Below are 27,814 nucleotides of genomic sequence, written 5' to 3' on the forward strand. Positions count from 1 at the left end.
AGTGCCTGGTTTCCTCCAGACATGATGCTGCCCCCACCATGATCACTGTAGGGATGGTATTGGGCAGGTGATGGGCAGTGCCTGGTTTCCCCCAGACATGATGCTGCCCCCACCATGATCACTGTAGGGATGGTATTGGGCAAGTGATGGGCAGTGCCTGGTTTCCCCCAGACATGATGCTGCCTCCACCATGATCACTGTAGGGATGGTATTGGGCAGGTGATGGATAGTGCCTGGTTTCCTCCAGACATGATGCTGCCCCCACCATGATCACTGTAGGGATGGTATTGGGCAGGTGATGGGCAGTGCCTGGTTTCCTCCAGACATGATGCTGCCCCCACCATGATCACTGTAGGGATGGTATTGGGCAGGTGATGGGCAGTGCCTGGTTTCCTCCATACATGATGCTGCCCCCACCATGATCACTGTAGGGATGGTATTGGGCAGGTGATGGATAGTGGGCATCTATACCTGACGAAGGGTCTACTCTAACTGTTTATGATGTAATACATTTTTGGTGGAAGATCAGGACTCTGCCCTCCTATGCTATATTTGAACTAGTTCTGACAAAGATCAAACATATTGATGTGCTCTAAAATGGAAATGTAAACACGTCCTGCATCTAACAAGACCTCACATAACTCAATAAACAAAAAGTTTTGACTAGTGACACAAAAACTTCTTTCTGTGCAAAAGTAGTAAAACGCTTAAAAACTGTCGATTTTGTATAGTAATGACTTACATAAATATTACTCCTAATTTATCCTGCATGCTGAAAGCTGTAAGAACAAAGACCCCCCCCCCCCCAATTGTGATTTTTATTTTTTTATTTTTTACATTGCTCACATTCCAAAAAATTCTCTTTATCAATGCCCCTGGCCCACTTCCATCCGCCTGCACTGATTGACTGACAGCCCCTACATAACGAGAACATGGACTGGACATAGCTGGGCTTTTACTGTGTTTGGAAATGCCCTCTAGGTACCAAAAGGAGTACTAGCGTGAAGAAAATGTTAACCCCCTATCCTCTGCGATCTCCTGCTTGGAACCCTGTCTCTCCCCAGAAATGGAGCATGTCGACCCCCGCATGAAGCAGACCCTGACACGCCCCCTCTATGTATTTCTATGGGAGAACCAGAGATAGCCGAATGCTGTATGTACGGCTCTCCCATAAAGATACATGGAGGGGCCGTGTTGGCCTCCACTTAAAGGGGTATTCCACTGGTCAGCGTTCAGAAGTAAATGTTCCAAAAGCTGTTTTTGCGCTGCTGGAGTCAGCCACACCCCTCGTGACATCACAGCCACGCCCCTCAATGCAAGTCTATGGGAGGGGGCATGACGGCAGTCATGCCCCCTCCTATAGACTTGCATTGAGGGGGCGTGGCTGTGATGTAATGAGTGGCGTGGCTGACCTCCGCACCGCGAAAACGGCGTTCGGAACATTTACTTCTGAACCCTGGCCAGTGGAGTACCCCGTTAATTCGGGGGTAGTCATTCGCCGTTCCCAGGGAGAGCCAGGGTCCCGTGCAGTAGATCGCGAGCGTCCCAGCTTTCGAATCCCCCCCGCGATCAGACACTTTTCCCTTATCATTTTCATAGGTGAGAAGTTGTCCTGCATAATAGTATTCCTTTTAAGCCTCATTTGCATAATAAAAAAAGGCCAATTTCTCTGCACTGGAAAGCAATATAGAGATGACCTATGCCCAGAATCCTGGTGACTAATCCTATCCAGCCATGTACTTTATTTACACCCATGTTTTCCTCCTGACAGGTTCACTTTGTGTTTTTAACATCGTGTTATTGTGCTAATAAAGATTTTTTGGCGTTGTCTTACGGGTGGGTATTATCGTCCTAATATCCCTACCGCAGTGACCGCGACCTCCATGTTTCACAATTCTGCTCACAGCGGATCTCACACGTAAGTTTCATGTATCATAGGATAAACCTTCCAAGAGTTACACGGACGCTCTGCACGTTCCAATAAAACAGGCACAAATACATATTATTACAAGTAATGCGAGCCGGCACGATTCGAGATTCCGGACTGATGCCCCCCCTCCTCCCCGTATGACATCAGATACACTTCCTAGATAAGCGGAACCAAGAGCTTGATGGAAAACACAAGGCTGGTGTGTAGTAGCCAAGCATCCCGTGCCAACCAAGCCGGAGACATTTTAATGGCGTGCCTGGATTGTACCTTGATGGGCAAACAAGAGGCGGAAGGCGATCAAAGTTCGCATCTGAGCGAGCGCCCAGGACGAGCACATGGAGCCTATCTGCCAACAGCTGCCTCGGTCTCGCGTAAACAATGCCAAAAGGAGCGCGGTGATGGTGCTCGGCTGCCGGCTACAGTCACCGAGGAGCCGGGAAGAGCCGCAGCTAATCCCCATTCCCGAGATTTTGTGGGGAATTTATCATTTGTGTTCCCCTTTCACTCCTTTTCTTACTCCACTTGCATTTTTTCTCTTCTTGCTGGTATCGGATGCACCAAATTTATTATATTGTAACATGATGTAAGGAGGAAATTGTCACGTTATTTTCAAACTCTTTCCCAAGCTCGTTCCTAAGACCATCCCCGCCCCCCCCCCCCATACTCACGTCTGTCTTCAATCTTTAGAGGAAGCGCTTCTATCTCTTAGTGCTGAGACTCCTATGCTGCAGGATTGAGCTCCACTCTGCAGCATAACCCCTTTTCCATAAATCTGTTTCCAAAGCTTGTGGGCAACGGACAAATGCCCAAGTAATCGTTTCTTCTTGTGTATGCCTTGTGCTTACTTGCTTTAGCTGATGTGGCAGGCATAGGATTTTCAGCCATACTGAATATAATTCCATCACTGAAATGATTTCCTAATGTTGCCTACATTTCCTATGAATCCTTTGGCTTTGCAGTGAGAGGGTGTGGTGTTTGATCACTGCATGCTATCATCTAATTAGGCTGCTGGAGCTCACCCAGGTGAATTGATTAGACTCATAGGTGGGTTGAGGTCAGTTCACATTATGTGCAGATTTGATGTCTTTTCTTATTCACAGTGCCTTTTATTTATTTATTTATTTTAAAGAGAAATATTACCATGAGAAGAAAGTGATTAGAGCTATAATCACAACTGAGGTGTTTTATGAAGATTTCAAGAAGTCTTTACAAAATGGCTGCAAAAAATGATGCAATTTTTTTACTGCAGTTTGCACAATTTCTTTAAATAACACCTGATTGGTGGTGATGTCATCCTGTTCTTCATAGGAAGTCAGCTTACCAAGGACTGACACATTAAAGGGGTACTCCGCCCCAGCGGCGGGACCCCCACGATCTCCCTACTGCACCTGGCGTTTGTTAAGAGCGTAGGGTGCAGCGCCGGAGGCTCGTGACATCACGCCCCCTCCCATGGACTTGCATTGAGGGGGGCGTGGCCGTGACATCACTAGTGGGGTGTGACCTTTGATGTCACAAGCCTCTGCCCCGCACAAGTCTTTGGATAGGGGATAAGATGTCTAGGGGCGGAGTATCCCTTTTAAGGGTAGGGTCACACACAGCGCATCCGCTGCGTATTTGATACTGTGGATGTGCTACTGACCGTGTACATCCTGCTGTGCCTGTGCGTACTGCTTTGTCTGCTCGTAGCCGCGATCCGCTGCTATGAGCAGATACACAGGGATTGCGGATTGCGGCTAAGCAGGAGGCACGGCCACAGCAGGGGGGTCGCTTTAGGGATGGTCAGTAGCGCATCCGCAGCGTCAAATACGACCTTCCTCTAAAGTGGTTATCCAGCAATAAAAAAAACAGAGCTAATTTCTCCCAAAACCATCCCCATACCTGTCCTCAGGTTTTCTGGGGCTACAACTTGGCTTAAATGGAACCTGAGGACAACCTGAGGACATATATGCTACAGTCGTTTGAAGAAATTAGTTTTTCTAATGCTGGATTATAAAAAAAAATTATTTTATATTTTTGTGAATCAGACTGGTTATCACATGACCCAGTTACAGTCATAAAACATGGATGCAGCTGTAGAACTAGTGGTGGTGAGTGTGCAGAATATGGACAGCCCAATGATTGGGATCTGAAAGCCGTACTAGCTCCACCGATATTTGCGCCATTACATTATATTGCACAGCGAAGGGGCTGTAAATAGGTTCATTACAAGCTGGGATGACTGGGGGCTGCAGGTCGGGCGCTCACTCCGCTCCCAGCGCCTCTAATGCTGTTTAGTTAAGTGCGGTCAGAAGCTTTTATTATACATCTAGGACGGGATTCAAGTCTTGCGCAAGGCTCGAAGTTGTTCTGACCAGGCCGATTGTTTTTCATAACAGAACATTGTTTTCTGTTCTTTGCGACTTGACACGGACATTTGGATCAATCCCTGTGTTGAGGGGCCAGAATCTAATCGCTTTTGAAGCCGAGGTCACGGTAATTCTGAAGCCGAGGCATTATAACGCATGAAACGCGTTACACACTTTGCACCTGAAGTCACATATACGGTGATCCCTCAACTTACAATGGCCTCAACATACAATAGTTTCAACATACAATGGTCTTTTCTGGACCATTGTAACTTGAAACCAGACTCAACATACAATGTACTGACAGTCCAGATCTGTGAAACGTGTCACAACTGGAGGAACTAACCAATCAGAATGGGCAGTTTACTGGTAAATCACCACTATTACTGAAGTACAAGCACTGACTGGTGTCTGGTAGCGCCCCCTACAGTACAGGGAGGAACTACAAGTTCCTTACTACTCCTTACCTGTGCCAGGGTTAGCTGCTCCTTTTGGACACCAAGTAAGGGCGGCTCCATTTGGGACCCTGAAGAAGCTCCTGTCCTCTACATAAACCATTGTTTCCCAACCAGGGTGCCTCCAGCTGTTGCAAAACTACAACTCCCAGCATGCCCGGACAGCCAACGGCTGTCCGGGCATGCTGGGAGTTGTAGTTTTGCAACAGCTGGAGGCACCCTGGTTGGTAAACACTGACATAGACAGTGATTACAGCTTCCAGCAGATCTTTATTACTTTTATATGTAAAGATTTGCTTTATCTATATTAGTTATCGACTTATTTTTCTTTAATCCTCACTTTTTTTCCTATTTTTGGATGACATTTTGGTGCCTTTAGAACCAATTACCAGGTTTCCATAGAGCTATGGTCTCAACATACAATGGTTTCCACATACAATGGTCGTCCTGGAACAAATTAAAGGGGTATTCCAGGCAAAAACTTTTTTTATATATATCAACTGGCTCCAGAAAGTTAAACAGATATGTAAATTACTTCTATTAAAAAATCTTAATCCTTTCAGTACTTATGAGCTTTTGAAGTTAAGGTTGTTGTTTTCTGTCTAAGTTCTCTCTGATGACACCTGTCTCGGGAACCGCCCAGTTTAGAAGAGGTTTGCTATGGGGATTTGCTTCTAAACTGGGCGGTTCCCGAGACAGGTGTCATCAGAGTGCACTTAGACAGGAAAGAACAACCTTAACTTCAGAAGCTCATAAGTACTGAAAGGATTAAGATTTTTTAATAGAAGTAATTTACAAATCTGTTTAACTTTCTGGAGCCAGTTGATATATATATAAAAAAGTCTTTTTCCTGGATAACCCCTTTTAATATTGTAACTTGAGGGACCACTGTATTGAATCCCTCATCCCTTTCGGGTCACCACTCCTTTCTTGGCTCTTCACAATATGGAGAAATGCTAATGCTTTCTGCACCATGAAATACTTCTATGATCTGTCGTCATTTTGCCGGTGTATTACAGTTTGTACATGAGGTGCAGTGCACAATTTGGTGACCGCAACTCACTACAGAAACAACATATATTGATTCCATAGCTATCCCAAATATACTCCTGTTACTTGTAAATGGGGAAAAAATTGGGTTTTTTCAGTTTTTATTAGAGAAAGGTCTTTTTTTTTTTTTTATATTAATAAAAGTTTTTTATTTATTTAAACTTTTTTGAAAAGGGGGTGATTCCAACGTTTATTAGGGAAGGGGTTAATTCACATTTATTAAAAAAAAAAAAAACTTTTTTTTTTTACACATTTATCTTCGCAATTTTTTAGTCCCCATAGGGGACTATTACATGTAATCTGTAGATTGCATACACTGGTCAATGCACATTAATCAATGTTATCGGCACTCATTTACTACTGCCTGGTCATGGTTGGCTCCGGTATAGGAGCGACGATCGGACGGCACGGAGCACATTGATCCCGATCAGCATCCCTGAGCTACCAGCAGGTAACTTCAGGACTTTTGGATGCCACCATAAACTTTGATTGCGGCGTCTAAAGGGTTAATGTCGGACATCATCGCGATGGGTGATGTTCGCCATTAGCCACAGGTCCCGGCTCTGACGCACCCTGAATAGCACAGGGCACCTCCAAGATACCAGCAGGTTATTGGATTAGGTATCGGGAAGGTATTGGATTCGGTACCGGAAGGTATTGGATTAGTACAAGTACTCGTGCTAATGTCCAGTATCTGTATCTGGACATCCCTAGTTTCTTGTCTCTTTGGGTTTATGCTATGGACACCATAACATATAAAAAAATTCCATATGCAACATTTGTAACTCCTTGTAATACTTCACTAACTGCAGTCTTTATCCCTTACTTTATTCTCAGACACCTTGATATGCAGTTTGCAGCTGACTTCTAGCGATAGATACTTCTCATGCGGCGGTGCCCTCCCTGTAATATATGCTGGACGTGAGTTCTGGAGTTTACTTTGCCACTTCTGCTTTCTCTCTGCAGTTGTACACATCCCATATAATTCTCCCCTGTAGACTGCCTTGTATCTGCTTTTCTCCCTAACTTTAGCTTTTTTGATCTGCCCTTATGTACTCTGTCCTCCCTATCTACAGCCTGTATGAGCTGTCCTCCATGTACACTCCCTACCTATTCCCAATAGCGCAGCACCCCTTCCTCATCACTGGGCTCTTACGTTACTGGGTTTAGTGTGGGTGAACAGCTGCCAGATTATAGGCTCTATATAGGCTCTCATCCTTATGTATGGCCTGTGTCAGCTGCCCTTCATGTATGCTTTCATCCCTATGTACAGCCCATGTGAGCAGTCCTCCATGTATGCTCTCTTCCCTATCCCCATCCTGTGTGAGCTGTCAGCCATGTATGCTCTCCTCTCTATCCCATATGCCCGGACCTGGGATTGCCCGCACGCTGCACCGTATCTCAAAATTGCCCCGGACATCAGTATCCTTCTTTCAAGGGACCTCATACTCCTCACAGGACCTTAAAAGCACGGCAATGCAGCAAAGGGAAGCCTAATTTTGGCACCTGGATAGACTATACATAATCTTATGGACAATATTAATGTACACCTACTATCAAAGGTGACATCATACCGTGTATCACAAATGGAATGATAATCTATCAGAGCCTCTTTTACTTTTGAGAATTTCGGTGGCTTTACCTGGAACGATCACCTAGGTCCATATTTATCATTGGGCATTGTATACAAGAATCTCCTACATACCACCTCAAATAATCTGAGTGAGAAAGCGGTCGCAGATGTCAATACCTCCTCTGCTCATCTGCACCCATATGCACCACTCCCTGACGCGTTGGGTATTGATGCAATTGTTGTTTGCAAGTATTACTAAATTGTGTTATCTGTATACTGCAACATATCTATCTTCACCAGTGGATTGGAGGTTTATTAACTACATACCACTGTTGACCTAAAACCCTCCTGTCTTGTTCTTACACTAGGGTAAGATAGGAGGTACTGGTTGCAGGCTGGCCGTCGCAAGGAGGGCCTCCCTGCAGTAATAGGTAGGGGGCCTTGTGCGTTAGCAGGGTCAGCATAGACCGGGTCAGAGTGGTAGGCCAATATCTGTGGCCAATTGTAACTACACTTGTTATGCACTAATATTTTATGTTTGTTTGAATGAAAGCTGTATTTTATTATCTATTGCTAATTTCTAATTGATCCCCATACACACAGATTAGTCTACCTGGTTACTCCCCTATTCTACATCCTTATGTATGGCCTGTGTCAGCTGCCCTTCATGTATGCTTTCATCCCCATGTACAGCCCATGTGAGCAGTCCTCCATGTATGCTCTCTTCCCTATCCCCATCCTGTGTGAGCTGTCAGCCATGTATGCTCTCCTCTCTATCCCAGCCTGTGTGAGCTGTCCTCCATGTATGTTCTCTTCCCTATCCTCAGCCTGTGTGAGCTGTCCTCCATGCATGCTCTCCGCCCTATCCCCAGCCTGTGTGAGCTGACCTCAATGTATGCTCTCCTCCCTATCCCCAGCCTGTGTGAGCTGTCCTCTATGTATGCTCTCCTCTCTATCCCCAGCCTGTGTGAGCTGCCCTCCATGTACGCTCTCCTCCCTATCCCCAGCCTGTGTGACCTGTCCTATCCTCCATGTATGCTCTCCTCCCCATCCCCAGCCTGTGTGACCTGTCCTATCCTCTATGTATGCTCTCCTCCCTATCTATATCCTGTAAGCTGTCCTGCATGAATGCTCTCCTCCGTATCCCCAGCCTGTGTGAGCTGACCTCAATGTATGCTCTCCTCCCTATCCTCAGCCTGTGTGAGCTTACCTCAATGTATGCTCTCCTCCCTATCCTCAGCCTGTGTTAGCTGTCCTCCATGTATGCTCTCCTCTCTATCCCCAGCCTGTGTGAGCTGTCCTCTATGTATGCTCTCCTCTCTATCCCCAGCCTGTGTGAGCTGCCCTCCATGTACGCTCTCCTCCCTATCCCCAGCCTGTGTGACCTGTCCTATCCTCCATGTATGCTCTCCTCCCCATCCCCAGCCTGTGTGACCTGTCCTATCCTCTATGTATGCTCTCCTCCCTATCTATATCCTGTAAGCTGTCCTGCATGAATGCTCTCCTCCGTATCCCCAGCCTGTGTGAGCTGTCCTCCATGTATGCTCTCCTCCCTATATATATTCTGTGTGAGCTGTCCTCCATGTATGCTCTCCTCCCTATCCCCAGCCTGTGTGAGCTGACCTCCATGTTTGCTCTCCTCCGTATCCCCAGCCTGTGTGAGCTGACCTCCATGTTTGCTCTCCTCCCTATCCCCAGTCTGTGTGAGCTGCCCTCCATGTATGCTCTCCTCCCTATCCCCAGCCTGTGTGAGCTGCCCTCCCACATTGTTGCGCTAAAAGCTGGTCTGATGGATTTTCCTTACACCCTGGAGGACAGATTCCCTTAAGGACACTCCACTCTACAGCTAACTGGTAGGAAATTTAAAATGAAGACTAGTTAGAAAGGAGCTACATTTAACATTCAAGAAATACATGAATAATAATAATCATAAATAATAATAATAAAAAAATTCAGTACAAAAGTGTCTTTGGCTTTAACATTATTGTTCTCCTTGTGCGTTACTTGGATCTAAACCCACAACATTGTTGTCTCTAAAACGGACACATTGGTGAAGACAGGAGCAGCTGAGGGCCCAAGGGAAGTAGAATGGACTTTTTCTTAAAGGGGTATCCAGCCTTTAAAACTTCTGGATAGGCCATTAGTGTTAGATGGATAAAGCACTGGCTCCAGCCACCCCCCATGATCATCAGTTTGTAGGGGCCGTGGCCGTATAACCCTTTTAAACATTTTTCAGCTGTCCGAACACGATAAGAGTTGTAGTTGAGTTTTGCCCCAGGTAGCGGAGCTGAAGAACTGATGTGAAGCTAATGTGATTGGTTTCCCTTTCGTGTTGTTCCCGGCTTGCACTGACATCACGTGCGTCGCTCTCGTCATTCCTTGTGCATTGTGCACACAGCTGTATTCTGACACACAGCAGCTGCCGGCCCACAGCTCCCCAGTACACAATGTCTCTGGCCGCATTATATCTTTGCACATTTCATTGTACACTGGATTCCTACAGAGCAGAGGCTCCATTCATCATGCTAATATAATGCTAAAAATGGAACCAGAATAAAATATTAATGACATAGAGGATGGGATTAGCAGCACTGTTTCTATTTTTGCAGATGACACCAAGCTTTGTCATGTAGCGCAGTCTATGGAAGACGTCCATAAGTTTCAAAGCTGACTGGGACTCACTGAGTGTTTGGGCGTCTCCTTGGCTGATGAAGTTCAGTGTGGAGAAATGTAAAGTTCTGCATCTGGGTACTAGTAATCTGCTGGCATCATATGTCCCTGGTGTATGGGGCTTTATAAGTAAAGCTTATTAAATGGAAAAAAAGATGTGCAAAATACTTATAGGTGAAGTGAATAACACAAATTATCTGGTGGCAATGGCGCCTATGAGGAATGGCATAGGTTAGGAAAAGTGACCAGTCAGTTCTTGTTGTTCTGTCTATCCATTTACACTCGCCTCCCTATATACAACTTGTGTGAGCTGCCCTCCATGCTTATTTCTATCTTCAGCCTGTGTGACTTGTCCTATATATATATATATATATATATATATATATATATATATATGCTTGACTCTCTCTCTACAGCCTGTGTAACCTGCCCCACATGTATGCTCTCCTTCCTATCTACAGCCTGTGTGACCTGTCCTACATATATGCTTGACTCCCTCTCTACAGCCTGTGTGAGCTGCCCTCTGTTTGCTCTTCTCCCTATCTAAAAGTTGTGTGACCGTCCCTACATGTATGCTTCCCTTCCTATCTACAGCCTGTCTGAGCTTCCTTTCATGTATTTTCCCGTTCATATCTACAGCCTGTGTGAGCTGCCATCCATGTATGCCCTCCTCCTTATTTACAGCCTGCCTGAGCTGCTCTCCTTGCATTATCTCATCCCTATCTGCAGCCTGTGTGAGCTGCCATTAATTTATGCTCTCTCCCCTATCTACAGTCTGTATGAGTTTTCCTTCAGGTATACTATCCTCCCTATTTACAGCATGTGTGAGCTACCCTTCATGTGTGCCTCCCTCCCTATGTACAGCCTGGGTGAGGTGCCCTTCATGTGTGCCTCCCTCCCTATGTACAGCCTGGGTGAGGTGCCCTTCTTGTTTACCTTCCTCCCTATTTACAGCCTGGGTGAGGTGCCCTTCCTGTATGCCTCCCTCCTTATTTACAGCTTTTGTGAGGTGCCCTTCATGTATGCATTCCTCCCTGTTTACAGCCTGGGTGAGATGCCCTTCATGTATGCTTTCCTCCCTGTTTACAGCCTGGGTGAGGTGCCTTTCATGTATGCCTTCCTCCCTGTTTACAGCCTGGGTGAGATGCCCTTCATGTATGCCTTCCTCCCTGTTTCCAGCCTGGGTGAGGTGCCTTTCATGTATGCCTTCCTCCCTGTTTACAGCCTGGGTGAGATACCCTTCATGTAGGCCTTCCTCCCTGTTTACAGCTTGGGTGAGATGCCCTTCATGTATGCTCTCCTCCATATTTACAGCCTGGGTGAGGTGCCCTTCCTGTATGCCTTCCTCCTTATTTACAGCTTTTGTGAGGTGCCCTTCATGTATGCCTTCCTCCCTGTTTGCAGCCTGGGTGAGGTGCCCTTCCTGTATGCCTTCCTCCCTGTTTACAGCCTGGGTGAGGTGCCCTTCATGTATGCTCTCCTCCATATTTACAGCCTGGGTTAGGTGCCCTTCCTGTATGCCTTCCTCCTTATTTACAGCTTTTTTGAGGTGCCCTTCATGTGTGCTCTCCTCCCTATTTACAGCCTTTGTGAAGTGCCCTTCTTGTATGCTTTCCTCCCTATATGCAGTCTGTGTGAATCCAGGTCACAATATGATGGAAGCTTAACAATTTAAGTCTTGGGGTGATCAGTGTATGTAAGAAAACAAGTACATAACATAGGTATTAACTTTAAAACTAACATAGTAACTACTGATAAATGGCATCTTGCTTTGCACATTTTTTATATTTATTCTGTTTAATTTAAAATAAAATGGAGGGAATTTATTATACAGATTTTCTGTTCTTTTCTGCAGATTTTGTGTTATGTGCCCTATGCTCAGCAGAGCGGTATGCTGACATATACTGCTGTGTACCTGAGCCGTATTATTTTATTCTAATGAACTGAACATAGTCTCCTTGTGAGTGTGTTTGGTCTATTTTCGAGCATTTTGCGGAATTACAAAACACAGATTCCTCGTGGTTTTGAGTTCTTCAAAGTTACAGGATTTGCTTAGAAATGGAGCAAACATAGTCACTGGTGGACTACCTTAGTCCATTGAAATAAATAGGACTCTTAGAGGCATAAAGCATAATTCCCACTCAGGTAAAAACATAAATGCTCCAGAAGAACAAAGCATTGCTGTCCTGTCTGCTCCAGTTCTAAAAACACCTAAAATCCAATTGTTTTAGGAGTCTTAGTCCTGTACTTCCTGGTTATTCATTTGCTCAACACTACAATTCCCAGAATGCATTGCTTTTCCTCACCTTTTTATCACAGCCCCCCCCCAGCCTGCCTTCTCCCTACCCAGAGCTGCTTCAGAACATCTAATTTCCCAGCAGACTATCGCAGACTATTCTTTCCGTGTCTGCTTCTTTGCCTATGCCATTGTTCAGCACGAGGCAGAATGCTGTAAACGCACCTCATTGTTCTCTAAATTTTTTATTTTTTTTAAGAGCCGAGGCGCGTGCTCTCTATCACCCAAAGTGCAAGAAAAAGTGCAAACGTGTTACACTAAAAAAAACGTGTACAAAGGATGCGGTCTATCGCTAAGCCCTTCTCCGATAGGAGAGAGGCCCCCCAACAAACCTTACCCTACACCTCCGGGCCGAAAGGCACCTGCAAGGATCCAGGTTCGATGCCCCTTTTCGCCGAAGCTACTAAGGGGCCGCAAATGCTCCTGGCTTTGACCAAGGTATCAGCCGAGGAGCCGTATACTGATGGCATCTTGACCGAAGCCAAGATGCCCAGGGGTTACAGGGAGGTGAGGAACCAAATGGCCACACACACCTCCCCTAGACCGCCAGAAGGGACACCCAGAAGGGCTACCGAACCCTGACAAATCCTCTGTACAAAAAAACACGCAAAAGGGGCACAGTGACATGCAAAAAAAAAAAAGTGGATGAGTGCAGATATACTGCCCGATCATCCGGCTGGATCTATAAAAATTTCCCTGATCCTAGCCAGAAGGCCGGGATACCAAGGGTGAGTGCCACAAGGTGAAGAGTAATGGTGCAGAGCGTTCACTCAGTGAGTTATAACACCCAGGGAGTTTCGGCACCTCAGGGTCACCACTCCCCAAGGCACAGACGTACCTCGGCTTTACACCCCTCTACCTCATGGCGAGACCCGGAGGAAACAGGTCACATTAGGGCAGCCGTTGAGCTGTTTTTGTGGCACACCTGCCTCCTCCATGCAGCACCCATCCTATATCAATGGCGAAGACTAAACCACTGATAAGAACAGATACTACACTTGATCTTCGCCAATAGGCCGAGAAGCGAAGAACTCTTTGTTCTCTAAATGTCCCAGTAAAGATATATGTGTATAAGAGGGTGATGGTCATGTAGGCTGTAGGGGCTGGTCAGAGGCGATGTCATCACTCAGGGGAGGGGCTAAAGAAAAAGGAGGTACCAAGAAGCTGGACACAACACCACACTAACAATGAGAGGATTAAACAACTTCCTTTCCGGTGGGAATCATGCAAAAACATTCTGAAGTCTAAATGTTCCAAATGCTGTTTTCATGCTGTGGTGTCGACCACGCCCCCTCGTGACATCACGGCCACACACCCCAATGCAAATCTATGAGAGGGGGTGTGACAGCTGTCACGCCCCCTCCCATAGACTTGCATTGAGGGGGCGTGGCCGTGACATCAGGAGGGGGCATGGCCGACCCCCGCAGCGTTCGTAACATTTAGTTCCATGCTGGCCAGTGGAGTACCCCTTTAAATCCTTTTCAGATTTAATGTAGACAGTCTTCAGTGTTGTGGACTGATACATTTTACCTGCTCTGACACATTGTAACAAACTATCTGGACATGGAAGAGATTTATGCTGCTGATGGGTCTGGGTCAGATGTAACAAACTCTCAGCTGTGAGAAGTGTTGGGTCAGGATGGATTATTTAGCTTTTTGATGTATCCAATAGGGATCGACCGATATCAATTTTTTTTTTTTTAGGGCCGACACCGATACTCTGTGGAGGTTAAGGCCGATAGCCGATAACTTATACCGGAATATCAGTATAAGTTATCGGCTATTTATCCTGCCCCCCCGGCGACACCGCAGCAGATCATTGATTTATAGCGGGCGCTTTAAATCTGTGAACTACAGCAGCTTTTGCGGTGCCAGAGACCGCCGCCGCCGCCACCCGCTTCTCTCCCCCTGCCTGTCTTGGGGTCCTCCTGAGTCCAACCCCACCCCCATCCTCTGGCCAGAGACCGCCGCCGCTCTCTTCTCTCCCCCTGCCACCACCGCTGCCCCATTGCCTCCCCCATTCCCGGTTTTATAATTACCTGTTCCCGGACTTCTGGCTCCGGCGGCGTCCTGAGCTGTCACTGTGTGCACTGACGGTGAGGTCGCGTTGAGGACATCACTCGTCATTGCACAGCGTAACACAGGACGCCGCAGGAGCTAGAAGTAGCGCGGACCCCGGGAACAGGTAATTATAAAACCGGGGATGGGGGAGGCAATGGGGCAGCGGCGGTCTCTGGCCAGGGCGGTGCGGTGGGGGGTGCGGTGCGGTAGTGGGGGGTGCGCTGCGGTGCAGTGGTGGGGGATGCGGTGGGGGCGGGGCATTATCGGCAAGGTAATTGCCGATACCGATAACGTCCAAAATCGTGAATATCAGCTGCTAATATCGGCCAAACCGATAATCGGTTGATCCCTAGTATCCAAGTATTTTTCCATTCACTGTTCACAAGCGTAGATCTTATGGAGCAGTGGTCTTCAACCTGTGGCCCTCCAGATGTTGCAAAACTACAACTCCCAGCATGCCCGGACAGCCAACGGCTGTCCGGGCATGCTGGGAGTTGTAGTTTTGCAACATCTGGAGGTCCGCATTTTGGAGACCACTGTTATAGAGTGTTTCTTTAGGTTCAGCCATAGAAGGTGTTGTGGTGGTACCCTGCACATAGGAGCATCACTTTCTCCTAGCTGCAGCAGTTATTGGGTTAAGGTCCGGGTCAGGACGCCTCCAGAATGCGGCGTTCCATCGGGCCGCATGGTAACGTGGTCATTACAGGGGCCGGGAGATGATTCATTGTATCCACAGCCTCTCTATATAAATAATGCAGAGGAGACTTTCCACTTCTGACACGGCCCCTATTTATACAGCTTCCTTGCCGAAAACGGCTCCAAATCCTCCCGCTCCTCCTCTATACTAAATCCAGGAAACCGGACGTCTTGGGTGCTTTTTATTATTAATATGTTCTAAATCTGTCACGCATCATTTATAGACAATTGGGCCGCGCTGGGATTCCTTTGGTGCGGTGCCGCACGTGGTCGGCGCAGCCACAAAGCTGTCAGTGTTCCCTCGCCTTCCTTTTCTTCTTCTTTTTTATTAGTCAGGTTCCAGCCTATTTGTACAGTCTAATGAGGCCGGGGGCGGCGGGGGCTTCGCATGAGACCCGGCTTTTGTAGCTCTGGCGATCGTAGACGGAAATTTTACATGATCCAAACAAGCTGCATGCCATCGGTTATTGCCACACGAGCCCCTTAGACGCCGGTATCTTGGACCGAAAAGGAAAGTTTGGAGGAGCATTTCTATGCAAAAAGGCGCAATTATTATTTTATGTGTAAAGGTTCAGGACCATGAAGTATTTTAGCAAAATCCAATATACTGTCTAAATCTCCGATCTCCATAGGAACATTTCTGTGGCATCAGGAGTAGCGATTTCTTGCACCCCAGTCCTTCCCTTTTTATTTACTTGCATCCAGAGGAACACGGTCATCATAGTCACTGCACTAACCTGTTGGTACCGATGTGCAGTGCAGGTGACACTGATGAGAACCATACTTACTTGTCCCCGATCCGTGGTCTTGTTCTCCAGTTATCTTCCTAGTTCGGGCGGCAGGCTTAGGGCACAGGTGGAGCTTCCTGACATCGCTTCTCTGCTTCTCTGCTGGGCCCCGCGGCGGGCAGGCTTGGGGTAGCAGCGGCGGTGATGTCACAAAGCTCCGCAAGTGCCCCAATCCTGCCGCCCGAATGAGGAAGATAGCTGGAAAACGGGACCACCGATCGGGGACAGGTAAGTATGGTTATCGTCACCTGCACTATACACCTGTACCAACATTGTCAGTGTGGTGTTGTCTCAGCAGCTCCCCATCTCCATCCTCTCTTTTGACAAGAAGTTGTGTAACCCTCTCGTTGTCAGTGTGGTGTTGTCTCAGCAGCTCCCCATCCTCTCTCCTGACAAGAAGTTGTGTAGCCCTCTCATTGTCAGTGTAGTGTTGTCTCAGCAGCTCCCCATCCTCTCTCCTGACAAGAAGTTGTGTAGCCCTCTCATTGTCAGTGTGGTGTTGTCTCAGCAGCTCCCCATACTCTCTCCTGACAAGAAGTTGTGTAGCCCTCTCATTGTCAGTGTGGTGGTGTCTCAGCAGATCCCCAACTCCATCCTCTCTCCTGACAAGAAGTTGTGTAGCCCTCTCATTGTCTGTGTGGTGGTGTCTCAGCAGCTCCCCATCTCCATCATCTCTTCTGACAAGTAGTTGTGTAGCCCTCTCATTGTCAGTGTGGTGTTGTCTCAGCAGCTCCCCATCATCTCTCCTGACAAGTAGTTGTGTAGCCCTCTCATTGTCAGTGTGGTCTTGTCTCAGCAGCTCCCCATACTCTCTCCTGACAAGAAGTTGTGTAGCCCTCTCATTGTCAGTGTAGTGTTGTCTCAGCAGCTCCCCATCATCTCTCCTGACAAGTAGTTGTGTAGCCCTCTCATTGTCAGTGTGGTGTTGTCTCAGCAGCTCCCTGACTTCCCCATCTCTCCGGAGACAGAACCTCCTCTTCTGCTGTGTGAGGAGGTGTGGGCGGATTTTGTCTTCCCTGTGATTGACAGCTCTGCTATGGCAGGAGATTACTGTACACTGTTCACATTCAGACCCTTTTCCGCTATCCCCATAAATGGTGAAAATTTCTTCTTTTATTAATAGTTTTGGGAAATGTGCGACAACTCTGGGGGCCATTTTCCTTTTGTACGTTTTTGTGTGTTTTATACACCACACAGCCGATTCTGTACAATTTTTCTGTTTCTAATCTTGAACTCTCCTTTATACATGAACCCCCTTCGTCTTCGCCCCCCCCCCGGTGCTGTTGGACAGACATCTGGTGCACAATTATTTCAGCACCGCTCGTACTCGCTTGTACTTGTTATTTATTTGTTTTCATTTGTGATTTACAGAATTGTGCTCATGTGGAAGGAATTTTCTAATAATAAACCTAGAGTTCAATTTGTCCCGTTTAATCCGTGACCTTACGTCACGCGTCTGCACCTGGGCGGTTTTGCCCCGTTTTGGAGCCACTGTTGAGGTCTCCGTCACACTGCATCCATCGACCGCCGTAATACGGTGTTAACACGTCATTAGCCTTTCAGGGGCTGCTAAACTTTTCTGTATGTTTTCAACATTTGGGATGTAAATGTTCCTGCCGGAGGCCACATGTGGCTGGAAATCGCCAAATAACAAAGGTTTTGCGCACTAACTGAATACTGATGTGCGGCGGAGATGCCAGCAAGTGGCCACGTGTAGACGAACTGCAGATGGTGGATGTGAGGCCAATAACCGGGCTGGGTGTGTGGGTAGGTACTAACTGCACTAAGTGTCAGAAACACTTCTTATTACAGCATGGTGGAGATGTTAGGGCGTCAACCATCCTTCACTTTCTGTACAGGAAAGCTGGCAGAGCAGAGGTGCCAAGGGCGAGCACAAGTCTTGAAGACAGTCACTGTTGGTGGATCTTCTTACCTTAAAGGTTATATCTACCTTCACAAACTATTAATTATTTATGTTATTGTCCCAAAATACCTAAAATAAAACATGATGCATCATTCCTTTCCTTTTTGTAGCGTGAGAGCAGCTGTCACTTGCCTTTCCTAGCGCAGCTCAGCTGTCACTTCCTTTTCCTTGTAGAAGTGCAGCTGTTACTTCCCTGTCCTAGCAGCACCCCAGCTGTCACTTCCTTTCCCTAGCAGCACCCCAGCTGTCACTTCCTTTCCCTAGCAGCACCCCAGCTGTCACTTCCTTTCCCTAGCAGCATCACAGCTGTGTCTTCCCTTATGAAGCAGCAGCACACTTCCTTTTCCTAGCAGTAGTGCAGCTGTTTCATCCCCTTTCTAGTAGTAGCACAGCTGTCACCTCCCTTCCCTCACATTGTAGGGAAGCAGCTGTCACTTTCCTTCTCTGACATTAGAGCCAGCCCTTCCCTCACATTTCAGTGAAGCAGCTGTCTCTTCCCTATCCTCACATTACAGCTGTCCCTTCCCTATCCTCAAATTACAGCTGTCCCTTCCCTCACATTACAGCTGGCCCTTCCCTTCCCTCACATTACAGCTGTCCCTTCCCTTCACTCACATTACAGCTGTCCCTTCCCTTCCCTCCCATTACAGCTGTCCCTTCCCTCACATTACAGCTGTCCCTTCCCTTCCCTCACATTACAGCTGTCCCTTCCCTTCCCTCACATTACAGCTGTCCCTTCCCTTCCCTCACATTACAGCTGTCCCTTCCCTTTCCTCACATTACAGCTGTCCCTTCCCTTCCATCACATTACAACTGTCCCTTCCCTTTCCTCACATTACAGCTGTCCCTTCCCTTCCATCACATTACAGCTGTCCCTTCCCTTCCCTCACATTACAGCTGTCCCTTCCCTTCCCTCACATTACAGCTGTCCCTTCCCTTCCCTCACATTACAGCTGTCCCTTCCCTTCCCTCACATTACAGCTGTCCCTTCCCTTCCCTCACATTACAGCTGTCCCTTTCCTTCCCTCACATTACAGCTGTCCCTTTCCTTCCCTCACATTACAGCTGTCCTTTCCCTTCCCTCACATTACAGCTGTCCCTTCCCTATCCTCACATTACAGCTCTCACTTACCTTCCCTAACATTACAGCTGTCCCTTCCCTAACATTACAGCTCTCACTTACCTTCCCTCACATTACAGCTGTCCCTTCCCTTCCCTCACATTACAGCTGTCCCTTCCCTCACATTACAGCTGTCCCTTCCCTTCTCTCACATTACAGCTGTCCCTTCCCTCACATGACAGCTGTCCCTTCCCTCACATTACAGCTCTCACTTACCTTCCCTCACATTACTGCTCTCACTTCCCTTCCCTTACAGTGCTGCAGTGCAGGTGTCACTTCCTTTCCCTTGCAGCAGAGTAGACATTGATGTGTTTGTATATGATTGGTGAATTTATCCCTGTGTATACTGTATATATGGGTGATATAAGATATATACTCTATAATATAAACCTGAGGGATCATGATGGACTCAGCGGGAGCCTCCTGTCTAGTCTACACATCTATCATATTCTGCTCCAGCTGGGACGGACCCGGTGACCTCTGATGGAGCAGCTTCTGTAATTTAGTCTGTATTTTATGTGGGCTGGATACATTTAGTCACATTTCTGAATATATCCCTTCACATATACAGCATCCAGCTACATATGTCGCTCTGTGTGGGCTCGGATACATGTTTTGCTTTTACTTTTTATTTTTAGAGACTACAATGTGTACAGTAATAGCCTATAGTGAGCAAGTAATGCAATGTTTCCAATCCAGTGTGCCTCTGGCTGCTGCAAAAATACAACTCCCAGCATGCCCGGACAGCCAACGGCTGTCCGGGCATGCTGGGAGTTATAGTTTTGCAGCCGCCGGAGACACGCTGGTTGGGAAACACTGGAGTATTGTGTCAACATATATGTGGATAGTGATGGAGCTTTTGTCATGATATTAATGTTACGCCAATTCTATCTCGGCAGCGTGCTTACCGGCTACAATGGCACCATATTTGCCTACGGGCAAACTGGCAGCGGCAAAACATTCACCATCACTGGAGGAGCCGAACGTTACAACGACAGAGGAATCATCCCCAGGACATTGTCCTATATATTCGAGCAGCTTCAGAAGGTATGATGTAGTTTTATTTAAGGAATTTAAGGGGAGCCAGGTGTTGGACCGACCACTGGTCAGATATCTGGAACAGGCCATCAGTTCCTAGAAACCCCCTTTAAAATAGGGTACTCCGATGGCCACATAAGCGTATAGCATTGCTTACCAAAAATCAATTTTTTTTGTGCATCTGACATTCTCTCCCCTGCCATGTCAGAAACGCTACTTCCTTGTTAATGAAAGCGGGTTCAGACTGAGCACGTGACAAATGTGATAGTCTGGAGACGCCGGAGATGCCGTGGAGAACGTTCTGCTGCCTGCAACATATTTCAGCATTACCGGTTTGGTGGTGGGTCAGTAATGGTGTGGGGTGGCATTTCTTTGGGGGGCTGCACAGCCCTCCATGTGCTTGCCAGAGGTAGCCTGACTGCCATTAGGTACCGAGATGAGATCCTCAGACCCCTTGTGAGACCATATGCTGGTGCGGTTGGCTCTGGGTTCCTCCTAATACAAGACAATGCTAGACCTCATGTGGCTGGAGTGTGTCAGCAGTTCCTACAAGAGGAAGGCATTGATGCTATGGACTGGCCGCCAGTTCCCCTGAATCCGATTGAGCACATCTGGGATGTCTCGCTCCATCCACCACAGACTGTCCAGGAGTTGGCGGATGCTTTAGTCCAGGTCTGGGAGGACATCCCTCAGGAGACCATCCTCCACCTCATCAGGATCATGCCCAGGCGTTGTAGGGAGGTCATACGGGCACGTGGAGGCCACACACACTACTGAGCCTCATTGGGCTTGTATTAAGGACATTACATAAAGTTGGATCGGCCTGTAGTGGGGTTTTCCACTGTGATTTTGAGGGTGACTCCATATCCAGACCTCCATGGGGTGATGATTTCCATTGATAATTTTCGTGTGATTTTGTTGTCAGCGCATTCAACTATGTAAAGAGGAAAGTATTTCATACGATTAGTTCATTCAGATCTAGGATGTGTTATCGCAGTGTTACCTTTATTATTTGAGCAGTGTATATATCTGCCTTTGTACTTATCTGTCTCTTTTCTTTATTCAGGACAGCAGTAAAGTCTACACTGTGCACATCTCATACCTGGAGATATACAATGAATGTGGCTACGACCTGCTGGACCCAAGACATGAAGCCTCCAAGTTAGAGGACCTCCCGTAAGTCACGTCACAATGATGAATGATAATGTCATTGATGTCTGTTCATAGGCGATTGTGCAATGTTAAAGGGGTACTCCGTCCCTAGACATCTTAGATAAGATATCTGATCATAGTGATCCCGCCACTGGGGATCCCCGTGATCTCCCTGATGCGCCCGGCGTTCGTTTAGAGTGTTGGTTGCAGCGCCGGAGCCTCGTGACGTCACGGCCGCACCCCACTTGTGACGACACGACCACGCCCCCTCAATGCAAGTCTATGGGAGGGGGCGTGACTTCCGTCACGCCCCCTCCTATAGACTTGCATTGAGGGGGCATGGCCGTGACGTCACGAGCCTCCACCCCGCATCGCCAGTCATCCGGCACAGAGCGAAGTTCACTCCATGCACCAGATGTCTGGGATGCCGCAGCCGAGATCGCGGGGGTCCTCATTGATCAGACATCTTATCCCCTATCCTTTGGATAGGGGATAAGATGTCTAGGGGAGGAGTACCCCTTTAATTTACATGATGGAATGTTCAATATGGAACAGTTGGGTCCGCGCGCAGCCCTACATAGAGAATTCTGATTCGGTAGCCATGTCTCCTGACAAAGTCCTTGTCTCCAGTGATCTCCGTGGCGTTCGGTGATGGGTTTCCCAGCCATAGATTCTATGTTACACTGTGATGAGAATTACAGGCAGAAGGCTCATTACATGACGCTGAACTTACTTACATCGAGCGTCTGGTCATTGAGAATAGCAGCGGATAACCACCTGAAGAGAAAACACTCATTTATTTGAGCTGGATGTCAGATGTAATTGGTGATGTGAGTGCAGTGAGAGCGGCCTCAGCTATGGAGAAAACCACAAAATATAGCGTGCTTAAGGCATGAATGTGTGGGAGAAAATCGCATCACTAAATAATAAACCAGGGCTCGGGGGAATGTGCAAACTACACAGGACAGGACCTCCGCTTCTGACCCAATCAGAGGCGCACAAATGGCGCAGTCTTCCTAAGGCAGAAGCACATCACTGCAGCATATGTTTGGCCACGCCGCTCCCCATGTGTTTTTCAGTCTGTACTGGGGCTGCACGATTTGGGGAAGATGTGCGAGTGCGATTGTGATTAGGATGGTAAATATTGTGATTTCGAAACAATAAAAAAAATAAAAAAATAGCGAAATTCCCCTATTACATGGGGGAGGGAAGAGGTGTGACATGGGGGGGATGTGTGACATGGGGGGGATGTGTGACATGGGGAGGTGTGACATGGGGGGGGGAAGAGGTGTGACATCGGGGGAGGTGTGACATCGGGGGGAGGTGTGACATGGGGGAGGTGTTCCAGGTTCGATGTCCCTTTTCGCCGAAGCTACTAAGGGACCACAAATGCTCCCGGCATCCCCCTTGGCGTTAGCCAAGGGATCTGCCCGCAGAGCCGATAACGGTCAGTACCCTGCCAAAGCAGGAGTACCCGGGGTGTTTTCAGGGAGGTGCGGAACCTAATGGCCACACACACCTCCCCTAGACCGCCAGGAGGGACACCCAGAAGGGTTACCGCATCCTGACAAATCATGTGGACAGAACACGCAAAAAGTGACACAGTGAGAAAAATAGAAATAAATAAGTGAATGTGCGCAGATATACTGCCCGGACATCCGGCCGGATCCATAAACATTTCTCTGATCCTAGCCAGAAGGCCGGGAATCAAGAGGTGAGTGCCACAAGGTGCAGAGATTATGGTGCCCGTGCTTCAACTCAGTGAGTCCATCCTCCCAGTGAGTTTTGGCACCTGGGGGTCACCACTCCCCGAGACACTAAAGTACCTCGGCTCTAGACCCTCTCAGCCTCATGGCGAGACCCAGAGGAAACAGGTCACATCGGGGCAGCCGTCCAGCTGATTCCTCAGAACCAGCCCCGGAACGCCCCCGTACACCTGCTCCCTACCATGCAGCACCCGTCCCCACCAGCTCCATACCGGCATCGTCTGCAACCAGCCTGAAACTGAAGAACAGATACTACACTTGATCTTAGCCAAAAGGCCGAGAAGCGATTACCGCATATTACTCAGCCCTTATTTACCATATACCGCATATTACTCAGCCCTTATTTACCATATACCACATATTACTCAGCCCTTATTTACCATATATCACATATTACTCTGCCCCTTATTTACCATATACCACATATTACTCCGCCCCTTATTTACCATATACCACATATTACTCTGCATCTTATTTACCATATACCACATATTACTCCGCCCCTTATTTACCATATACCGCATATTACTCCGCCCTTATTTACCATATACCACATATTACTCCGCCCCTTATTTACCATATACCACATATTACTCTGCCCCTTATTTACCATATACCACATATTACTCCGCCCTTATTTACAATATACCACATATTCCTTCCAGTACTTATAAGCTCCTGATAAAGTTCTTTTTTTTTTTTTTTTATTTCCTTCCTGTCTGACCACAGTGCTCTCTGCTGACACCTCTGTCCATGTTAGGAACTGTCCAGAGCAGGAGAGCATTTGCTGTGATGGGGAATTGTTCCTTCTCCGGACAGTTCCTGAAAAGGACAGAGGTGTCAGCAGAGAGCATTGTGGTCAGATATTAAAGAAATTTAAAAAGAAAAGAGCTTTCTCTGGAGCATACAGCAGCTGATAAGTACTGGAAGGATTAAAGGTGTATTCCGCTGCTCAGCGTTTGGAACAAACTGTTCCGAACGCTGGAGTCGGCGCCGGGAGCACGTGATGTCATAGCCCCTCATGATGTCACTCCCTGCCCCGCCCCCTCAATGCAAGTCTATGGGAGGGGGCGTGGCGGCTGTGAGGGGATGGGGCTATGACATCACGTGCTCCCGGCGACGGCTCCAGCGTTCGGAACAGTTCCAAACGCTGAGCAGCGGAGTACCCCTTTAATCCTTCCAGTACTTATCAGCTGCTGTATGCTCCAGAGAAAGCTCTTTTCTCCAGAGAACGCTGGAGTCGGTGCCGGGAGCGCGTGATGTCATAGCCCGGTCCCCTCATGATGTCACGCCCCACCCCCTCAATGTAAGTCTATGGGAGGGGGCGTGACAACCGTCACGCCCCCTCCCATAGACTTGCATTGAGGGGGCGGGGTGTGACGGCATGATGGGGCGGGGCTATGACATCACAAGCTTTCGGAACAGTTTGTTCCAAATGCTGAGCAGCGGAGTACCCCTTTTTAAGATTTTTTTAATAGAAGTAATTTACAGATCTGTATAACTTTCTTGTACCAGTTGATTTATAAAAATAAAAAAATAAAAAATAAAGTTTTCTCCTAGAGTACCCCTTTAATGGAGGTTATGATGCATGTGTGAACAGACCCTGACTAGAGCCGGCCCGCACTGGTGCTTTATGCTTATACATACACATGCAGATATTTGCCCCATCATTGCTAATATAGAGAAATAGATCAGAATCACCTGTGACAAACCCTCTCCATAGTGACAGCTGTGAAAGGTCTGTGGGGACTATACTGACTGATCACAGTGCGGGGTCCTACCCAGGACCACTATAAACTCCAGCCGTACCTGCACCTGCTCCATTGCCCAGGACGATCCAGTGCACTTGTGGGCAATTCCCGGGACGCGATCCACCCATCTATAATGGGAATAAGCACAAGTCTGGGCTTTATAAAGCTCGGATGGGTTTCAGAGTATCCACCAGCTTTTTGATGAATTCTGCCGTCTCGCAGGATCCGGTTACTGGTAATAATGTGGATAGGCCGTAAATTACAGACGGCCGTCCTATATTTATCAATGGTTAGCTGCAGATGCATTTGTCCTGGTTAGAACATGGCTATTTCTGGGAAGCAGACACCCATTCCTGTAGAGCCTTAAATTGTCACGTTATGTAAATTAATGGACCATAATGGTATGTATGCATTTACTTGTCACAGCGCGGGTGTCGTCATCGTGTAGACGTTTCTGTTCTGGACAATAACAGATCCTCAGTCTGTAAGATGTGCACATGGAGACCTTCACGGAGGCTGGGACGTCTTGTGGTCTGAGAGATTCCATTGCGGCACATTGTGGTGATGGTGTTTTTATTGTTATATGTATTTTGCACAGACTTTCCTCTGCAGCAGAGTCCCATTGATTTCAGTAGGATTCTGCAGCAATGTGCATATGGCGAAATTTCCACTGCAGATGTTTTTTGCCACGGAAATCCCGATTCCTGCATCCTCAGAAAGAATAGACTTTCTCAATACATTGTCGTCTATGAGACGGGATATTTCCATGCTGTCCTAGAGGCCGCTCGATCAAGCATATATGTGCAATGTTCACCCATTCCGCACGTTTTTTGGTAGTGTGAACATGACCTAAGAGGTAATGACTCCCAATTTGCCAACTAAGGGTGCTTTCACACTACCATTGTAGTGTACGGTTGCTGGATCCGGTTGGGAGGGGCGAAAACAGTCCGCTCCCGTATCCCAGCCAGATCCAGCCTGAACCCCATTCATTTCAATGAGCCGACCGGAGTTAAACGCTGACTCAGGTTGTCTCATTTTTCCCCGAACACGGTTTTCTGACCGGACCTAGAACCGTGGTATACGGTTTGACTCTTGTCGGCTCATTGAAATGAGTGGGGTTCAGGCTGGATCTGGCTGGGATACGGGAGCGGACGGTTTTTGCCCCTCCCAACCGGATCCAGCAACCATACACTACAATCGTAGTGTGAAAGCACCCTAATTTTGAAGATATGTTATCCAGTTTTTCTCCTGACTGTAGTAAGAGGTCCTCTCCTGACTGTAGTAAGAGGTCCTCTCCTGACTGTGGAGTAAGAGGTCCTCTCCTGACTGTGGAGTAAGAGGTCCTCTCCTGACTGTGGAGTAAGAGGTCCTCTCCTGGCTGTGGAGTAAGAGGTCCTCTCCTGACTGTGGAGTAAGAGGTCTCCTCCTGACTGTGTAGTAAGAGGTCCTCTCCTGACTGTGGAGTAAGAGGTCCTCTCCTGACTGTGTAGTAAGAGGTCCTCTCCTGACTGTGTAGTAAGAGGTCCTCTCCTGACTGTGTAGTAAGAGGTCCTCTCCTGACTGTGGAGTAAGAGGTCCTCTCCTGACTGTGGAGTAAGAGGTCCTCTCCTGACTGTGGAGTAAGAGGTCCTCTCCTGACTGTGGAGTAAGAGGTCCTCTCCTGACTGTGGAGTAAGAGGTCCTCTCCTGACTGTGGAGTAAGAGGTCCTCTCCTGACTGTGGAGTAAGAGGTCCTCTCCTGACTGTGGAGTAAGAGGTCCTCTCCTGACTGTGGAGTAAGAGGTCCTCTCCTGACTGTGGAGTAAGAGGTCCTCTCCTGACTGTGGAGTAAGAGGTCCTCTCCTGACTGTGGAGTAAGAGGTCCTCTCCTGACTGTGGAGTAAGAGGTCCTCTCCTGACTGTGGAGTAAGAGGTCCTCTCCTGACTGTGGAGTAAGAGGTCCTCTCCTGACTGTGGAGTAAGAGGTCCTCTCCTGACTGTGGAGTAAGAGGTCCTCTCCTGACTGTGGAGTAAGAGGTCCTCTCCTGACTGTGGAGTAAGAGGTCCTCTCCTGACTGTGGAGTAAGAGGTCCTCTCCTGACTGTGGAGTAAGAGGTCCTCTCCTCCTGACTGTGGAGTAAGAGGTCCTCTCCTGACTGTGGAGTAAGAGGTCCTCTCCTGACTGTGGAGTAAGAGGTCCTCTCCTGACTGTGGAGTAAGAGGTCCTCTCCTGACTGTGGAGTAAGAGGTCCTCTCCTGACTGTGGAGTAAGAGGTCCTCTCCTGACTGTGGAGTAAGAGGTCCTCTCCTGACTGTGGAGTAAGAGGTCCTCTCCTGACTGTGGAGTAAGAGGTCCTCTCCTGACTGTAGTAAGAGGTCCTCTCCTGACTGTGGAGTAAGAGGTCCTCTCCTGACTGTGGAGTAAGAGGTCCTCTCCTGACTGTGGAGTAAGAGGTCCTCTCCTGACTGTGGAGTAAGAGGTCCTCTCCTGACTGTGGAGTAAGAGGTCCTCTCCTGACTGTGGAGTAAGAGGTCCTCTCCTGACTGTGGAGTAAGAGGTCCTCTCCTGACTGTGGAGTAAGAGGTCCTCTCCTGACTGTGGAGTAAGAGGTCCTCTCCTGACTGTGGAGTAAGAGGTCCTCTCCTGACTGTGGAGTAAGAGGTCCTCTCCTGACTGTGGAGTAAGAGGTCCTCTCCTGACTGTGGAGTAAGAGGTCCTCTCCTGACTGTGGAGTAAGAGGTCCTCTCCTGACTGTGGAGTAAGAGGTCCTCTCCTGACTGTGGAGTAAGAGGTCCTCTCCTGACTGTGGAGTAAGAGGTCCTCTCCTCCTGACTGTGGAGTAAGAGGTCCTCTCCTCCTGACTGTGGAGTAAGAGGTCCTCTCCTGACTGTGGAGTAAGAGGTCCTCTCCTGACTGTGGAGTAAGAGGTCCTCTCCTGACTGTGGAGTAAGAGGTCCTCTCCTGACTGTGGAGTAAGAGGTCCTCTCCTGACTGTGGAGTAAGAGGTCCTCTCCTGACTGTGGAGTAAGAGGTCCTCTCCTGACTGTGGAGTAAGAGGTCCTCTCCTGACTGTGGAGTAAGAGGTCCTCTCCTGACTGTGGAGTAAGAGGTCCTCTCCTGACTGTGGAGTAAGAGGTCCTCTCCTGACTGTGGAGTAAGAGGTCCTCTCCTGACTGTGGAGTAAGAGGTCCTCTCCTGACTGTGGAGTAAGAGGTCCTC

General features: G+C 48.0%; 1 protein-coding gene and 2 pseudogenes across 1 annotated transcript in view; 1 reads left to right on the plus strand and 2 right to left on the minus strand.

Moving 5' to 3' along the window:
- LOC130361092 (kinesin-like protein KIF6) overlaps window positions 1-27,814 on the plus strand; it is a 110,718-nt gene that overhangs the window by 14,549 nt on the left and 68,355 nt on the right. Inside the window, exons 4-5 of the mRNA XM_056563658.1 lie at window positions 19,808-19,955; window positions 21,013-21,122. Coding sequence (XP_056419633.1) covers window positions 19,808-19,955; window positions 21,013-21,122 — 258 coding nt within the window. The remainder of the gene's footprint in view (window positions 1-19,807; window positions 19,956-21,012; window positions 21,123-27,814) is intronic.
- Window positions 13,200-13,347, minus strand: LOC130363335 (U2 spliceosomal RNA; annotated as a pseudogene).
- On the minus strand, window positions 23,064-23,152 carry LOC130363285 (U2 spliceosomal RNA; annotated as a pseudogene).

Source organism: Hyla sarda, chromosome 3, assembly GCF_029499605.1.
Source record: "Hyla sarda isolate aHylSar1 chromosome 3, aHylSar1.hap1, whole genome shotgun sequence".
NCBI classification, from domain to species: Eukaryota; Metazoa; Chordata; class Amphibia; order Anura; family Hylidae; genus Hyla; species Hyla sarda.